At 33.2% G+C, this 17,711-nt stretch overlaps 8 protein-coding genes across 8 annotated transcripts; 3 read left to right on the forward strand and 5 right to left on the reverse strand.

Annotated features, from left to right (window-relative positions):
• Positions 1–284: 284 nt before the first annotated feature.
• On the reverse strand, positions 285–2,384 carry ELE39_003245 (uncharacterized protein; the record flags this gene model as incomplete). The annotated part of the gene is made up of 1 exon (XM_067346587.1): positions 285–2,384. The coding sequence occupies one exon, from the start codon at positions 2,382–2,384 to the stop codon at positions 285–287; it is 2,100 nt and encodes a 699-aa protein (XP_067199825.1).
• Positions 2,385–3,429: 1,045 nt separating this feature from the next.
• ELE39_003246 (uncharacterized protein) lies at positions 3,430–4,857 on the forward strand (the record flags this gene model as incomplete). The annotated part of the gene is made up of 1 exon (XM_067346588.1): positions 3,430–4,857. One exon carries the CDS (start codon positions 3,430–3,432, stop codon positions 4,855–4,857), a length of 1,428 nt encoding a protein of 475 aa, XP_067199826.1.
• A 794-nt stretch (positions 4,858–5,651) lies between these two features.
• On the forward strand, positions 5,652–6,755 carry ELE39_003247 (uncharacterized protein; the record flags this gene model as incomplete). Its single annotated transcript, XM_067346589.1, has 1 exon — positions 5,652–6,755. The coding sequence occupies one exon, from the start codon at positions 5,652–5,654 to the stop codon at positions 6,753–6,755; it is 1,104 nt and encodes a 367-aa protein (XP_067199827.1).
• A 576-nt stretch (positions 6,756–7,331) lies between these two features.
• Positions 7,332–8,099, reverse strand: ELE39_003248 (uncharacterized protein; the record flags this gene model as incomplete). The annotated part of the gene is made up of 1 exon (XM_067346590.1): positions 7,332–8,099. The coding sequence occupies one exon, from the start codon at positions 8,097–8,099 to the stop codon at positions 7,332–7,334; it is 768 nt and encodes a 255-aa protein (XP_067199828.1).
• Positions 8,100–9,532: 1,433 nt separating this feature from the next.
• Positions 9,533–10,753, reverse strand: ELE39_003249 (DEAD (Asp-Glu-Ala-Asp) box polypeptide DDX6; the record flags this gene model as incomplete). The annotated part of the gene is made up of 1 exon (XM_067346591.1): positions 9,533–10,753. One exon carries the CDS (start codon positions 10,751–10,753, stop codon positions 9,533–9,535), a length of 1,221 nt encoding a protein of 406 aa, XP_067199829.1.
• A 1,542-nt stretch (positions 10,754–12,295) lies between these two features.
• On the forward strand, positions 12,296–13,678 carry ELE39_003250 (pelota Dom34 pelota like RNA binding domain; the record flags this gene model as incomplete). Its single annotated transcript, XM_067346592.1, has 1 exon — positions 12,296–13,678. The coding sequence occupies one exon, from the start codon at positions 12,296–12,298 to the stop codon at positions 13,676–13,678; it is 1,383 nt and encodes a 460-aa protein (XP_067199830.1).
• Positions 13,679–14,070: 392 nt separating this feature from the next.
• ELE39_003251 (ribosomal RPS9) lies at positions 14,071–14,400 on the reverse strand (the record flags this gene model as incomplete). Its single annotated transcript, XM_067346593.1, has 1 exon — positions 14,071–14,400. The coding sequence occupies one exon, from the start codon at positions 14,398–14,400 to the stop codon at positions 14,071–14,073; it is 330 nt and encodes a 109-aa protein (XP_067199831.1).
• A 2,175-nt stretch (positions 14,401–16,575) lies between these two features.
• ELE39_003252 (E2F like domain containing transcription factor with the wHTH fold) lies at positions 16,576–17,457 on the reverse strand (the record flags this gene model as incomplete). The annotated part of the gene is made up of 1 exon (XM_067346594.1): positions 16,576–17,457. One exon carries the CDS (start codon positions 17,455–17,457, stop codon positions 16,576–16,578), a length of 882 nt encoding a protein of 293 aa, XP_067199832.1.
• Between the last annotated feature and the right edge of the window lie 254 nt (positions 17,458–17,711).

A 17,711-nucleotide genomic window follows, 5' to 3' on the forward strand; every position in this document is an offset into this window, starting at 1 on the left:
GTTTAATACCTAACAATTGTTTAATGTGTACTTTTATTTGCTTTCTGATCTCTTTTCTCTTTCTTTATCTCAATCAGAGCATTGGGAGGGAAGGTAATAAAAAAGGAATAAATTCAAAATCTCATCCAAAGCTCTAAAAATCCAAATTATTATCATGACTTTAATGGACTGGAGTGAAAAGCCATGCGACACGTTGGCGCCTAATATCACCGCGTAAGTCGAATATAATAAAAAAAAAGAAATAAATAACAACTTATAGAAATCTAGATAGATATTCAGATTTTTCACTGATTATTGTGAATACTGAACTCTTTCTTAACCAGGTTACTGTAGCTTTTAATTGTGTTTTTAATGAAAACAATCCTGGGATTGAATTGTTTCTTGTGGAAAAGCTGAAGTTCTAGTGGAATATGGTAGTGCATAACCACATTTAGAACAGCTTTTGAAGTGGATTTGCAAATCTTATATATCTCTTTGCTTGTTAGTTTTATATCTATGTTGCTTCCTACTAGGGCCTTACAAGAATTAATGTATTCTTGCGAATCCATTTTTGGCTTTGAAAAGTAAAGTATCTTTTTTGATAGTTTGATAAAGCTTGAAATATGCAGGGAGTCGGTGATGCTATTTTTATATACAACTGACTCGGTAATACTTTGAAAAATTGAGCTTATTGTGTAGAGTATTGGATTCAGTACAAGCGGTTGTGGCTGTAAGTACTTGATTGTGGATTGGCATACCATCTTAATGTCGTCTTGAGACATTCCCAACGTAATCTTTTTCATTAAATTAATACATTCCCCTGAGGCTTGACTAGCGTGAGAGTCCAAGTTCACTCTGCATGCAACCTGAGCCAGCTCATTTGAAGCGAACAGAGCGTTAAATTTAGTCCAAATTGAGATCTGGAGAGAATTAATCAAAAGAACTTGAGCTGGATTACAAGATATTCCGTGATTTCCAATTCCAATCATCCCAAAAATTTGAATATATCTATTCATTGTCTTGCTACATAATCTTCCAAATGCTTTGGATGCATTTTCCGATGTCTTTAGTGATGGAATATACTCTAAAGTTAACTTACTCGCTGGCGAAAACATTGACATTGTCATTAAAGCATTCACGCATGTTGGAACAAATGGATTAATTACTTCACTCGGTGTTATTCCTCTTTTCTTCTCTTTTGATTTATTTTTAGGCACAGAAATGGCGGGAACCAGAACACTGCGCATGCATGCAATGCATGCATCCTCTATGGTAATTGGTATTTTAAGTAAATTTGAGTAATAGAAAAGAATGGATGCTAGAATTTTTGCTTCATAGTTTAGAGTTTTGCATGGGAAAATAAGATCACTAAATATATCGTCATTGAATACAACCTCCTCTCTAGTATTTAGTTTTGGAATTTCATGTTTGGACAGTTTACTATGGTCTTGTGAGTATTTTAAGTATTTTTCAGAATTACTGATTGACTCTATTGGACTATTTAGAAATGGCAAAGTGACCAGTTTTCCAAAAATTTGGGTTGAGTGTTTTGTTTCACTAACTCTTTCTGAAGAGTAAGATATCCCACCAACCCCATGAGGGTGGCTAATTTCCACAAAAGGAGGCGCTCTCTTGAATGGTGTAAGCTTTGATGTTAGAGAAACTTCATGCACTTTAGTGGATGAATCTCTAGAGCTTGGAACAAGATCATTTCTGTAAAAATGTAGTGTTTTTCCAGTTTCCAGCACTGATTTGCACAATCCCTCAACCTTTTCCTTTTCTATGCCAAATGGCAAAGACAACACTCTCATAAATGCCACCACACAGTCTTCATGAGTAGGTTCAATAGGGATCAAATCTGAAATCAAATATGCTAATTCTGGAGTTACAATAATTCTGTTTTTGTTATTCATCTGACCCTTTTCAAAGCCTGACGAGCATTCTTTCTGATTAAATTTACTTAATGGAGATGAAGGATTTGAATTTTCACATAGTTTCTTTGATGATGCTTGATATATATTTTCAGCAAAGTGTTGGCGATTTACCACAAGTTTTAGATGGTTTACGATTACATTGTAACACAAATCCTTTTCGAACTTGTCTGGAAGAGTTCCTTTTAGTGTTTCAAGAATTTCCTCTATCTTTTTGTTGCAATACTCCAATACTGAAGTGTTCATCTTCTCAAAACTGAGCGAAATCGAGTCATTCAAGACCTCCAAAATCTTTCCAACAATTTTCTTTGGAATATCCACATTATAATTTCTAATTTGTCTCTCAATCATTAAATTAATCCTTGATTTTGTCTGGGCAGGAAGAGAATTACTTACTCCCACTCCCACTCCCACTCCCAGTCCTTTCTGGCACATTGCCAACGCTAGCAAGCATAACCAAAATATTCTTTTCATTTTGTATTTCATATAATTCTCACAAAAAATACCTTTTTTTCTCTCCTCTCTTCCCCACTGATTACCTCTTTTTTAAGATCTCCCTTTTTCAACCTTTTCTTCCTATTCGAATGAAAATCAATCAGCTCTTCTATAGGTAAGAAAATAAGAAAAAACTAGAAGCTCAACTTGCTTAAATCAGCTTCACTTTCTTTTCCATTTATTAATTCAATTTTTTGTTTTCTTCAGCCATTACATTAATTTCACTCTCCCTCCGTTACCTATGTTTACATGAAAGGCGCCAAACTGATCTATTTACTAAGAATTAAATCAGGAAAGTCGTATATATTAAAAAAAAATTTTTTCTTTATATTAAAAATTTAGTCTCGATAAAACTCATTTTAAATTATATGAATTCTACACATTTCTGCAATTAGTGACTTTGAAACATTTCCGAACTTTCCTGGCCTCTTGCTACTCTCTCTTTTTTTCCTGATCTATGTTATGTATATTTTTTTAATAAAATAATAAACTAATCAATACAGTTTTTGAAACATTTCTCCCAATTCAACTCCATAATTCATTATTGTAATTGCCAAATAACATTTTTCTACTTTTTAATTTAGTATTAATTTCAGCATCCACGCCAACACACACCCGCCAACATTCAGGCGGGGGGCATGCAATATATGTCATATTTTACTATAATAATTGAAAGTAAAGGTAAAAAGGGCAGTTGGCGGGAAGTGAGATGGGAAAATTGTGTGTAAGTTTTTATATTAATTAATTTAAGGTAAAGCATAATAAAAGGTGTAGATGGTAGAGTTTTTAGTTGTTATAAAAATAAGTAGTTTGAGAATAAGAAAAATCTTGTAAAAATAAAATTGATATATAAGGGAAATAAAGGAAATCAACAGCACTTGAGTGCTTAGTTTCTCTGATTAATATTAAACTGAGTAATTTTTGTTGGATAATTTGGATATTTGGATTTAAGTTAAGTTGTAAATTAGAGTATTTTAAACAAAAAGCAGGGTATTAGAGAAGAAGGGTTAATAGGGAAGCAAAGATGATTGTTAGTAATGAAATTGAGAGAGGAATTCCAAGAATTGAACTGGGTGGGAAAGTTGTGGTATCTCCACTTAAGTTGGAGTTATTGGAAAACGTTAGTAATTACAGCAAGAGTCAGAGTTTAAATACAATTAATTTAAGTTTTCATGAAATGTCACAAAGGGGAATGAGTAGTACAGAGAGTTTGGAGCATCAGGATAAGTATATTACACCAGAAATTCTTAGTGACGATAATGAATCAGATGTAGAGAGAGCTAGAATAGTAGAAGAAGCAGCACTAGTAGCAGAAAAGTTGATGAGTTCTCAGCTTTCCAAGATAAATTACGAGACAAAATTGAGAACAATGGAGACAAGATTTCCAACAAGAGTGAATTCTCCGAGATATTATAATGAAAAGAGAGAAGTAATGGATAGGGCAAATAGAATACTGATGAATGGAAGAAGAGAATTTTCATCGATTCCCGGGTTCTTTCAAAATAAGCTTGGATGGTTTGGTTGTGTGGAGAACTTTTTCTCAGTTTGTAATGATGAGCAGATTATTGAGGACAATGAATCTTGTAGTTTTATAGAAGCAAATCCATACTTTTCGCCAAAGAAGAGGTCAAGTACGGATAAAAATATGAAGATTTTGGAAGAATTGAAAGTTTTCAATAATGATGGCAAGGCGAGTAACTCGACATTGGATGAAGGGAGGAAAACAGTAAAAAAAATTACAAGCTCTACAAATGAAGGGAATTCCCTAAAAACAGAGTCATTCAAAAAATTAGTTAGTTCTGAGAAGAGTTCAACGGTAAGTAAGGTAACAGATATAAATTCAAGCAATACAAAGAAGACTACTCAGGCTAGAGAGCCAAGCAAATCATCAAAGCCAAATACTGAGGTATCATCCAAGTGTAAGGTAATTTCAGAATCTAATTCGTATGATATAGAGAATGATGTGTTTTATTTGGATGACGGAGCTGGTTATATTACTTTTAATGCTTCAAAGTTAGATTTTAGTGAAATGGAAAAAGGATCCAATACACAAACTACCATGACTAAGCAAATGAAAGACTCCAATGGATTACAGCCAGCAAGTTTAAGCTCAAAGAGTTTAGATACTGAGAATCAAAGAGTATCAGCCTTTTCATTAGTTAATATGAGCTCAGAGAATGCTAAAAAAAGTCCAACAAGGTGCAAAACTAATTTCACAAAAACCAATCAAATTAATACAACAATATCTGAGAAGACCCAAAGCCAAATTTCTCCCTCCGATATCCCAAAGAAGGAGTGCAAAAAGAAACTAAGAGCTATAAAACTCAAAAATCTAACAGAGCTTGATGGCACCAAAATAGAAAACTCTAATACAGATCAAAACATTTTGAACTATTCCTCCAATTGTATTAGAGGGAGGATGGACTACATTTCGACTGATGTATTTGTGTAATAGGACGAGGAAGGAGGGAGAGAAAGAAGGGAAGGGTAAGAAAGTAAAGGGAGAAAGGAAAGTAGATTAGTGTGGCTGAGTGAGAAAGGGTACAACGATGATGAAAAAAGAAAAGAAAGATTGATTATAGAATTTTGGGATTAATAGGAAGAAAGAAAAAAATCCTTATCAGTTTCCCATAGCGCTGATAGATAGTATATTTCTGTTGCTACATTTGCTCAGCTTCTTTTAGTTCTTCTTCAGCTTGGTAGATTTCCTTTTTAAATTCAGTATTAGTGAATTCTAATTTGCATGTATTTCCCGCCAAAATATTCCTCAAAAATTTACGACTGAATACAGAATTTGTGCATGCAAGTTAATGTGGGGATGCCGGTATGTCATACACATGTGGCGCCAGTTGTGATCTATAAATTGCAAAGTTGTGAAAGTGAGTAAAAAATAGAATGATCTTAAATTAGAGAGCTGATATTAGGAGAGGATTGGAAAATATATTTTTTTCTTATTGAAAGGGTGGAACAAATAGAGTAATTGTTGTTAATATTTTACGATACAACAAGAAAAGGTTTTCTTGGCTTTAAGCAACCTCAATAATAATTTTAGCTTAAATAGATTTCAGATATTGAGTGAGACCTTGGGTAAATAAAAAGAAAGAAATTGAGAAAGGGGTTATATAGAGATTTACTTGCGATAAATAAATAGTAATTGGTGTTTATACAGCTATTAATACGAGACATTTTTATGCTTTAAATTATCTATAAAGTTATACCAAAGAGATCAAAGTAAATAGAATAAAGATGAATTTCAGATTAGTTTCAGTTCTAGTTGCTTTATTGGCAATAGCTCAATTGGTAGTATCAACCACAGTAATGGGAATTTTGGAAGGGTTTACAAAGTACTTTTATAGTTTAAGTTATGAAAGAAAGCAAAGTATAGTAAATGAAGCGGTACAGGAATTGCAGAATGTGTTTCCACAAGGAATGGAGACAATAAGCCTTCCAGAGTCAGCGGATTTAGATACATGCAAGGTTACTTTGCAAAAAGCAGTACAACAAAATCATGAGTGGTATCTATTAGCTATGGGACAGTTCACTCAGCTAAAATTTTATAATAGTTTCCTAAATGAAAAGGTATCAGGAGATTTGCAGGAGGCAATTGAAAAGGCTTCCATGAATACTAATTCTCAAGGATCATCAGACACAATTGTTGTTGGAGGTGTTTTATATAATGCTCAACAACTTTCACAAGTTTTATCAGATGCTCAAGCTTTGAGAGAGGAGAATGTTCAACTCAGAAATGCATTAAATAGTGTAAGAGATGATCTTGAGAAATCTGCTACAACAGTTGAGGAGCTGAAATTGGAGGCACAATCTTCATTGCAAGAAGCTATTAGAGCAAAAACTGATATTTCCAAATTTGAAAAGAAGCTCTCAGTATGTAGACGTAATGAGTATAATTTAAAGAAGATCATATATGAAAGCAAGAGAGGAAGATTCAGCAAATTCAAGTCAGCCATTTCAAAACCTTTCAGAGCTCACAGATTAAAGAAAGCCCTTGGAAAGGAAGGATACAAGGCACATAAGCAAAAGAAACAGGCTGATTCCAAAAAGAGGAAAGAAATGATTAAGAAGATTAAGAAGGAAGTAAAACAATCTAGGAGTGAAAAGAGAAAGAAGCTTTTGAATAAATCAATTGCACCAGGAGAAGATACTCCAATCCCTTCAAGCGTTGAAAGTTCTTTCCAAGCTGAGCAGAGCCTTGGAAAAAGTGATACAAGCACTTCAAGTCCAATAGATAACTCAGTTAACTCAGGTTCTGCTGGCTCTTTCTCAACTGTCGAAAGCTCAAAGAATGAAAAGAGTGACTCGTCTATGGGATCAATTTTTGAAGGATCCAGTTAAATTTCATGGACTTATTAGAATGTGATATTTTTCCAGGAATTGGACAAGATTGTAAACAAGAATAGGAATGAAGATTAATAAAGAGATGTGATCAACTTAAATCTTTTCTTATCACATTTTAGATTGATTTGTGTTCTTATTAATTTCGTTATATCTTTTCTATTTGTGTTATTATAATTGATTATTAATTAAAATTTGAGATAAGCAATAACCATCTAGACTCAATGCATTATATTACCCAAGTTAGAGTTAATCTACTACTGGTTAAAACGTTGAAAAGAGTCAACCACTTGAAATTCTTTGGTTTAACTTTGGAATAAATTATTCCTAAATTGATTTTTTTTTAAAAAAAAACTATTCTTTCAAATTATTTGCATGCAAATTACATGCAATACAATTGATGTGGATAAAAAAAATCATAAATTGCATACCGGTATTTAATAATTTTACACGTGTATGTATATAAGGTGGCTAATAAGTCAAGTAGAAAAAAACGAGCAATAAAATAAAAAGCATGGAAAATTTATAAATATAAGATAACATCTAGATAAAGCCTTTATAAGAAAAGTTTAAGAATCACTTCTTTTGGTTTTTAGAGATTTCTGCCCATTTCTGTCTAGATTTTTTCTTTTTAGCTAAAATAGTCTTTTTGGTCTTAATTAACTTGGACTTATTGTCTTTGACTTTAATTCCTTGAGCTTTCTTCATAGCTTTTTCCATAGCAATTTCCTTAATCTTAGCCTTCTGTTCCTCTTCAGGCAAGCTATTAATAAGCTCCTCCTCTTTTTTAAGGGCATTCAAAGCACTGTTAATTTTCTTCATTTTTGATTCTTTCTTTTGTAAGTAGTCAGCAGTGCTTGGAGTGGACAAACTACTATCAATAATTCTTCCAAACTCTAAAGATGATTCAAGTTGTTGGATTTCACCTGATTTTGGTTTAACGTTCTTATCAATTGCTTTCTGACCAGTTTTATTAGTCGATTTTTTTGAATTTTGCTTATTTCTATTATTCAGATTATTTTGTTTTAATTCCTGAATTTTATTGGCCAATCTCTGTTCCAAATCGTTTCTAGTGAGCTTTGAGCTACTTTTCTCGGAACTTATTTTTTGAGCATTTGACTCCGATTGCTCGTCCTTGTTTCCACCGTTTTTATTCACATTAAAGTAATCCCTAATATGACCAAAAGTAGGCAACAAATTCCTTATTCCAAACTTTTCCCTTCTATTCTGAGAGTTAAATTCTCTCTCATTTTGAATATTTTCAGACGCCAATAAGATATTATAGGGAATATATCCCAATATTGTTGAAAACGAACCCAATTCTTTCCAAATGTCTGCCGTCATTTTCTAATGCAATTGCCTGCTGCTTTGCTGGAAATTTCCAATTCAAATAAGTTTATATATCTGTTCCATATACTCGCCAAAGGTAGTATTTTGAAAAAGTATGTGGACAATAATAAGAAAGAAAAAAGTTTTGACTTTCCTCTATTATGTTGAATTTAAATCTAGGCCCTTACCGCCCAAACATTGGCGCCTTGTCAACTTGACATTCACAATATTCTTAAAAAAAATTGATGAGGGAAAGAAACTATTAAAGACCAACAATTGAGTGAATGAAAAACAGGGATAAAGCTAAGAAGTGGACACGATAAAGGCCGAGACAACACCAGTCACTTCTGTAACTATTATATAGCAGCTGGAGCTCAAAGGGAATAAGAGCAAATAAGATGAAGGATAACATACTTGCAAAAATACGTTTGAAAAAAAAAAAAATTAATTTGTAGATATTCAGCCATGTCAAATATACTTTTAATATTGTCATTATTATTATTATTATTGCACTTATCATTAAATGGCAAACAATCCTTACAAAAATGAGTATTACACTAATTAAAATTTAGTCTAGACGAGAGGCTGACGGCTGTATGAAAACTTGCCACAACTTCACCCCACAGTTCCAAATGGTATCCATCAATATGAAACATATACTGGTATGCTGGCAGCGCACAAATGCACAGTTCGAACTTGGCAAAATCATCCAATGTTGCCATATAACTAGATCCAGATCTTCCTATTCGCTCTGTTAAATCCCATAGCAAGTAATTCCGGTCTTTACTCACCTATTCATACCTTACCAGTCAAACCTTTTAAATGTATTATAATTATTTCCATGTGGACAGAACATGGCGCGTTTGCATGAAAATATGCATGCAAGTTCTTAGTGAATAAATGACAAGCAATATTTCTTTAATGAAAAATGATACTTTTTCTTTTCTTAGAGGACAAAGTAGGCTACAGTCATAGTTTGAGTCGCAATAGATGAGCGATTTATCTTCTTTCCTTTTCCCTTTCGTTAATAAATAGTCATATAAAATATTGAAAATAAACCAGTTCCGAGGCGGTGGGTTTTAATTCAGAATATTGGTGTGATATAAACCACGAAATGCAAGATTTAAACTCTTTCACCTTTAATTCTAAATGAGAGGATGTAGGGGAAGATGGTGACCAATGTACTGAAGTAGAGGTGTGGCTTAACTTGAAAAAGACATAAACTTGAATATCTACAAATAAACATCGCATTTTAGCTTGAATGACATTATGACTTTTTCTTCATTAATCCTGTAAATATTAATGAAAAGTAAACTAGTCACCTTCATGCTTCAAATTCGAATTCTAGCTATTTACTCTGTAATTATCGAAAAATATCACAGAATAAAGACACCACTATTACATAGTATACCATTAAGACCAGATTTAAAAAAGGAATAATTCTGACTTCAAGTATATAAGGCAGAATCAATTTGGGCGGGAATTGGCGAAATCTCCGTGGCCAACTCCTTCTCAATTCTATATAAGTTATAACGATCATCGTACGTTATAAGATTGATTGCGAGTCCAAGATGCCCAAATCTCCCGGACCTTCCAATTCTGTGAAGGTATGTTTCCGAGTATTTAGGGAAATCAAAGTTAATAACCACATTGACGGACTGAATGTCAATACCTCTAGTAATAAGATCCGATGATACAAGACATCTGCATGCACCGTTTCTGAAGTCATGAAATACTCTGTTTCTGTGAGACTGGAGCATTCTGGCGTGAATATAAAAGCATGAGCTTCCAAGCTCGGTAATTTTCTTAGCTAGAAGCTCGACTCTTGTTACAGAATTACAAAATATAATTGCTTGGTTAATTTGTAATTTACTGAATAGAGTGTTAAGGCAGTGTAGTTTCTGCTTCTCCTCAACAAAAGCATAATATTGAGTAACTCCCTTTAAAGTGAGTTCGTCCATTAGGTTAATTTCATGAGCATTTGCAAGATATTTATCCTTAAAACCTTTAACAGTGACGGGGAAAGTAGCAGAATATAAAAGAATTTGCCTTTCCTTTGGCAAAAACTCTATGAGCTCTTCAATAATGGGCTGAAATTCTGGACTTAGTAATTTGTCAGCCTCATCCATAATAAACATAAAACAGCCTCCCAGGTTACATACCTTCTTATTAGATAAATCCAAAATACGACCAGGAGTTCCTACCAATACGTGGACTGGGTTGTTTAAACGTAATATATCATCTCTTAGAGATGTACCACCTGTGCTAACCATACACTGGACGTTTATGTGTCTACCCAGCTGTTTCACAATACTACTAGTTTGCAAAGCAAGCTCTCTAGTTGGAACAAGAATCAAGCCTTGGATGATATTCTTCTTAGTATTGATTTTCTCCAATAATGGGATGACAAATGCTGCAGTCTTACCTGTTCCATTTTTTGCTCTAGCTAGGATATCTTTGCCTGCTAGAGCTACTGGTATACTTTCTTCTTGAATTGGCGATGGTCTCTCAAATCCTTTTTCATAAATTCCCATCAAAAGTTCTCTTTTTAAAAAATAGTCTTCAAAATCACTACCCTTTGTTTTAGTTACATCGTCTGTCTTGAACCTAGGATCTTTAGGAGGGATGTTCAAGCCCTTCATGTCATTACTTAGTCTTTCAGTCTTCATATCCTACTTTTCAATATTACTCTTTATATGTATAAAGTTATATATATATATAGATAAATAAACATATATATATATATATATATATATATATATATAAATTTATATATATATGTAGTACAAGTCTTATGTTTTTGCTATGTATAGTATTATAATCTAGCAAATTCTTCTAGACTATTAGAAATATAGCTCTAGTACTTTTCGTTCTACCTTATTGATCTTTGTTATCCTGGAACTTTAATTTTATCTTTAGACTTTCTACGAGACACGTTTTTTTAAATTATATACCTTTATATACCCCTCACCTACTAATAAATGTAATGTTTAGGCGGGCAGCACCGCCGCCTATTATCTAATGATTTTTATATTTAATAAAATATTGAAATATAAATAAATAAAACATTAAATAATTATTGGATAATTTTCAAGAGAAGCTAATATGAATATATTTATTTATATTAAAATTTATATAACAATAATAGTAATAATAATAATTTCCAATTGACTTTAGTTGATTTATGATTACTAAGTCACTGTTCTAAGGGTGTGAAAACACTGATAAATTAGCAAGTTCAGTTGGAGTATAATTTATTTTTTTCCTTTGCAATGGCTTTTCAAAAAATAGGTACTTTTTCTTTTTTTTAATAAATTAAAAATTTTGTGTTGGTATTTTGGCTATTTAAAATTTCAAACCCCATTTGGGCTTTACCTGTTGATCATCCTTGTGTATTTTACTCAACATCATCCTCGTAATAGCGTGGAAATTAATTACAAAGTTTTGTTCCGTAGAAAAATTATAGAAAATTTATTTAGAGAATTAAGATGATCTTCAATTGCTCGAATACTCCGTTTTTTAATGGTAAATAAATAATGAATGTAATCATTGAATCTACCCGGATTTTGAATTGCTTTTCATACAGATTGTTTACGATAGCGATCTGAAAGTCAAGCCAGGACAAATAATTATAGTGCAAAAACTCATACAATACCAAGATTAAGAGTCTGTTGAATTTCCAGAAAATTAAATTGAGTCATTTTCTTTGTCTTGTCCTGCATATGCATGCATTAAAAAAATTGTAGTTTTTAAATTAAAATCTATGTAGGGGAGAAGAATTCAAATTTTCTTCAGGATTTCAGTTAATTTTGATAATCAAACAGAAAAAAGATATTTAAGTAATAAGAAGCCAAAGAATGATCTGGATAAAATTAAATTAAAAACCTACTCAGATTTTCCAGACTTTTAAAAATTTTCTTTATATATTTATTACCATATTAATACAATTATATATATTTTCGCATGCAAATATTATAATCAGTTAGCGCCAAAACATTTAAAAAATATTTGACAAGAACAGGTTTAAGATAATTAAATGGTGTGAATAATTAATGAGAATATTTTAAAAAGATTAAATAAGCGAGAGAATTGAACAAAGGAGGAGCTTTTCACTTTAGGTTTTGAAATAGAATGATATTTTATAGAGGATTATGTTAACTTAAGAAGAAATAATAGACAATTGTATAGTTTGAATAGACAAACTTGAAAAAATGAAGCTAATAAAATCCAAGAATTCTGGGAATGGATTTGGATATGTAAAGTTAAAGATTGAGCTAGAAGATGATATCTGGGAGTTGTATAATTTGATTCTATCAGGAGATAGTGTTCGCTCAGTGACTTATAGGAAGACTCACAAGGAAAGTACATCTGGTACAGTTTCTGTCAAAGTGCATAAATTAGTAATGACAATAATAGTGAAGAATACTGAGTATGGAGGTCAGACTTTAAGGGTGAGTGGATTCAATGCAATAGATAATGAATACGTTAAAATGGGTCAACACCACACTATGGAGCTTAAGGTTGGGTCAGAATTGATTTTATATAAAAGAAGTTGGGACTGGTTGGCAAGAACACGTCTGGATGAAGCTTGTAAAAAGAAAATTGGAGCGGGAGATGATATTTTGATTTTGTTAATAGGAAATGGTGTCGCAAATATGTTCCTTGTTTCACCACAGAAGACTGTGAAATTATTCAGCGTTAGCCATAATATTACAAGAGGAGGCCAAAACAGTAATCATCCATATAAAGAAAGTAAGAACAAATTTTTTCAGGTGATTACTCAAAATTTGGTTTCACATTTAAACTTTGATGATCTGGACAATATTATATTAGGAGGCCCAGGCTTCTTTAAGGACGAATTTTTTAAGTTTTTGATGGAGTCAGATTATCACAAAAATAAGGACTTTACTAGCATTTTAAAGAACAAGAAACATATTTTTATCATCACAAAGACTAGTAGTGTATTTCAATCATCAATTGATGAAATCCTTCTATGTGAAGATTTTCAGGAAAAACTCAAGGACACTAAAGCCTTCCAGCAAGTTAAATTAATTCAACATTTTCAATATCTCCTCGCTACCAATCCTGATCTTGTTTGTTATGGATTAAAAAGCACTGAGAATGCTCTGGAAAATAATGCAATCGAAACACTCATGGTTTCTGATACTCTTATTAGATCTGATTGTCTTAAAATTAGGTCTAAGTTAGCTAATATTACAGGAATGAATAATAATATGGGCGGCAAGACTTGTGTTTTTTCATCTACACATAATTCAGGTAAAACTTTGGAAAATATGTCAGGGATTGCAGCAATCTTAAGGTTTCCCGTTGAGCATTTGCAGGGCTACGAAGTTGATGATTCAAATCAGTCTTGGGAAACTGGAGATGAAGGGGGAGGAAGAGGCGATGGCCGAAATGAAGATTTTGATTGGTTTAAAAAAGAAAAAGACGAAATTAAGAAACACCAAAAATCACAATTAGATGATAATTCTCTTGAAAAACAGTTCCAACAAAGCTCATCAATTAACGATCACTTTCTTGCAAACTTGAAAAATGACAAGCAAGATGATGATTTTTCTTCTGATAAAGATTAATTTTTTTTTTTACATGCATATAGAGGCGCCAAACACGTCATTTGTTTGCATGCACTAATAATTTTTTTCTATTTCCAGTGGATTTCTAGAATAGGCGGCAAGACCCTTTTGATAGTCAATTGATCATATAACTTTAATTTCACCTTTTTCTTTTTCCTTTTCACAAAACGACTCCAAGCAAAACTATGGAGTACGGTCGAGCAAGTAGACACTACTGTGAAGGAGAAACGGCGTCAAAGTTAATATGGATTAGATAATACTAGATTCTAATATTCCTGAATATTCTAGATAATAAGTGTTTTCTTGCGTTCTAGTAAGATAAAGAAGAAAAGAAACTAAGTGGTCTTTACTCTATATCTAAACAAATAAAAGAAAGCTTATTCATGAAACGTTTACTCCTCATCCTCTCCACCTCCGCTCTGGTTCTTCAAAGTTCGTCTTCGGACACGACCTGCACGACCTCCTCCGAATGGAGATGTTAAGGCAAAGTCAATGTGTTTCTCAGAGTCGAGTCTAACCATGAATGATGGTACATCGACAATTTGGCGCCCAACACGGATATGGTTCTGTCTGATCAAGACACGAGCATGGTGAATACTCTTTGCCAATCCGAGCTTGAAAACACGGGTTTGAAGTCTTCTCTCAAGGAACTTGCTAATGGTCAGACCAAGTACATAATCCAATTTTCTTTCCTCTTCGGAAAGGAGTCCAAGCCTTTCCATACGTCTCAAAAGAGCCTCACCTATAATAGTCGATTAAAGTTAATAGGGGTTCTAATTCGAATTAAAGGGGAGTATGTGGTTATGTTTCATAATTGGATATATGAAGTAAGTGGCATATATGACACATTGCATACTTTTCATTACTCAAATCACTCCACATTTTCCTCTTTTTCTTATCCTTATATTAGCCATAAAGAGAAGCAGATAAGTTGTGGAAATTAACGAGCAGAAAGTATAAAGGTAATTGTGGAGAGAGTTACGTGGATAGGAACAACCACTCGAGTCAGACGGAAGTAGACGTTCTAGATCATTGATAATTCAAATTAGGCTTCGAGATTGTATATGGGGGGAACGGGTAAGCTTCAAACGGGAAGTATGTCCCGGTGTGTCCATAAGACTATACCGGCACAGAACTTTGATCGGAGTCACCAACTTTTTCCCACACGTTAATATTGCATATGATATTTCAACGTAAGTTATCTAGCTTACATTACTTACAACCTTTAAGATTGTAAAATACACATGCACAAAATGTTCATACTCTCATCCCTACTTTCCGTTGGTTATTCCTCTTGTACCATCATTTACTCTCAAAATAACTTCATATAACCAAAATAACCCCATATTACCTCCTGCTCCGGCCATATTAGAGTCACCAGTCGGAGTAGTGACATACAAATGATTCCCAGATTAAGTACGTCGAACTTACCTTGAAAAACACGGATTGGGTCCTTTTCGTCCAAGGTTAATAAATGACGAGCAGCAGCTCTGATCTTAGCAAGGGTGTACTGAACACGCCATACTTCACGTTTATTCTTTAAACCATACTCACCAATGAGCTTCATTTCAGCGTCCAAACGTTCCTATAGAAATAAATAATATAATTAAAGTCAATGTCCATATATTTTTTTGAAAAATTCAATATTCTCCATATTTTCACTTCAATGTTATTATAGAGAATTTCTATTTACTTACCTTCTCAAAGGGACGCTTTGGTTGACGAGATGTCTTTGAATGATTTGTATATGACTTAACCATTTTCTCCTTGTATATATAATCTCTCCGTCAGGGTGAAAAATTACAGAGTCGTGAAATTGCAATCTCTTAAAAACCTTTATGGTCTCTTGTTCTAATTTTAAACTTATTACTATTATCTTCACCTAGTCTATTATTACCTTTGCAATTACTATTTATATTATACAATTATTATTAATTACTTCAGACTTGGCGCCTAAAGTATTATTTATTTGCCTATTAATTAATAAATATAATAAATATTTATATATTTGTGTAAATGTAAAAAAACAAAATCTTAATGTCAGACTTATATTTATTTCTTCATTATTGACTTTTATGACAAATTATTTATTTCACCTATGAGACAGGAACAATTTATACACTGAGACGACCTAATTGAATAATATATGTACCGCAAACTCCCGCCCACAATGTGGCGCCTACAGAAAAATTATATTGTGTGAGGTCTGACAGTCATATTTGTTATTTTGGGAGGGCGGGCTAGGGACGTGATATGAAGGAAGCACTATATTATATTTTAATTGAAATTCAATCTCCGTATTTTCTCTTATATTTCCTAAAACATCTGAAAGGAGGGGCTGAAGATAATGGAATTAATTTGGGCATTGAGAATCAAAAAGTTATAAAGCTGTGCATATTCCGTTCTTTTCTTTTTCGCACAAAATCATTTGCTTGTAATATTAATACACGTGTCTGAATGCATGTATGCATGCAGAGCGGTAAAGGAAGTTACGACAAGGTAAGAGGGTAGATAGTGATATCGAGGAGGGAGGAGAAAAAAATGGTTAATAGAAAATAAAAGAAAATTACAAGTAGTAGTAGTTATTGTTGTCTTATACTAGTCGACAACAAGTGGAAATAAAAAGTATATTGTTATATTCACTTTAAAGATAAATCGTAAATATATAAATGAGTACGTGGTTGTAAGGGACGGATGTGGATTAAGCAGTCACGAGCTGAGTTGCTGTATGAAAAAAAATTAAATAAGCGAATATAAGTCAATTTTATATGGTTTGCAAAGATTGTGATGTATATGGGAATATACATGAAGTTTTAATGTCTCGATTAATTATAAATTATGTTTAGGAGTAATAGTAGCTGCCATAAAGAAGTGTAATAACAGTAAATCTTCTTCAATCAGTTCTTCAGCTCGTCAGAAATAGGGTTATTTGCATTGCTACTAGTGGAAGGTGCATTTAAATGTGGATGTTGGACAGGCTGAAGAAGCTGGTTAAGACCAATATAGTCAGCAACATTAATCACATCCTTATCATTACAAGTGGAAATCCTCTGTCTAACAGTTTCTTGGAGAGCATTAACCTGAGCCTCAAAAGCTGTCAAATAAGCAATCTTGGCGGTTTCGACTTCAGCTCTTGCTTGCTCCTCCGATCTAAGTTCATCTGGACCGCTTGAAAGTCTTCCAGTGTGATCCATTCTTGATCTCTCTACAAGCTGGTCAATGAGAGGTCTATCTGGATCCAAACCAGCCCAAATAAGATTCTTACCAACACCAACGCTTCTTCTTACAACTCCAATGGCCAATAATACATTCAAAACATCGTAAACTCTTCTTCTAATATTCTTGGCTTCAGGATTCTTAGAACGGCCTGGACCATCTCCCAACTCCATATTAATTAGATGCTCAGTCATTTCATGGTAAGATGCTACCTTAATGGCACTAACTTTCTCACATACTCTGTGACTAAATACTCCTAATTTACAGCGGTTTCTCATTTGGCTTGGCGTACCTCCGTATTCTGCCACGCCGCCGGCTCCATTACCTGCACCTCCGGTAACAGCACCAGTACCAGCTAAGTGATGTTGAGGTAGTAACGATAAATGAGGTAAGGATGAGTGGTCAGTGGAAACTAATTGCTCGTTTGTTCCTCCCGCTGATGTTCCTTGTGGCATTTTAAATTGACCAGGGTGATGCTGTTCTATACCTCCCCCAACAGATACTGGGTGTTGAGAATATCCACTCGGAACAAACCCTCCAGCTCCCAAGCTTGCGTTGTTCATCTTTCTCAATAACTCGATATCGGACCTACAAAATTTTGTTGGTAGTTGTTTTGGTTACTTCAGAAATGGAAATTTGGCTCTTTTTTAAAACCGCTCTCTGCCTTTTCTACTTAACTACTTTAAATATAAATATAAATATATATATAGCCCTATTGTTTTATCTATCCTTTGCCTATTTAATTTAATACTTGTAATATTATTATTAAATAGCTGAAGTATTTAATAAATGCGTTATTAAATCCAGGATATTTGCC

This window comes from Cryptosporidium sp. chipmunk genotype I, assembly GCF_004936735.1.
Source record: "Cryptosporidium sp. chipmunk genotype I strain 37763 chromosome Unknown contig_5, whole genome shotgun sequence".
Taxonomy (NCBI): domain Eukaryota; phylum Apicomplexa; class Conoidasida; order Eucoccidiorida; family Cryptosporidiidae; genus Cryptosporidium; species Cryptosporidium sp. chipmunk genotype I.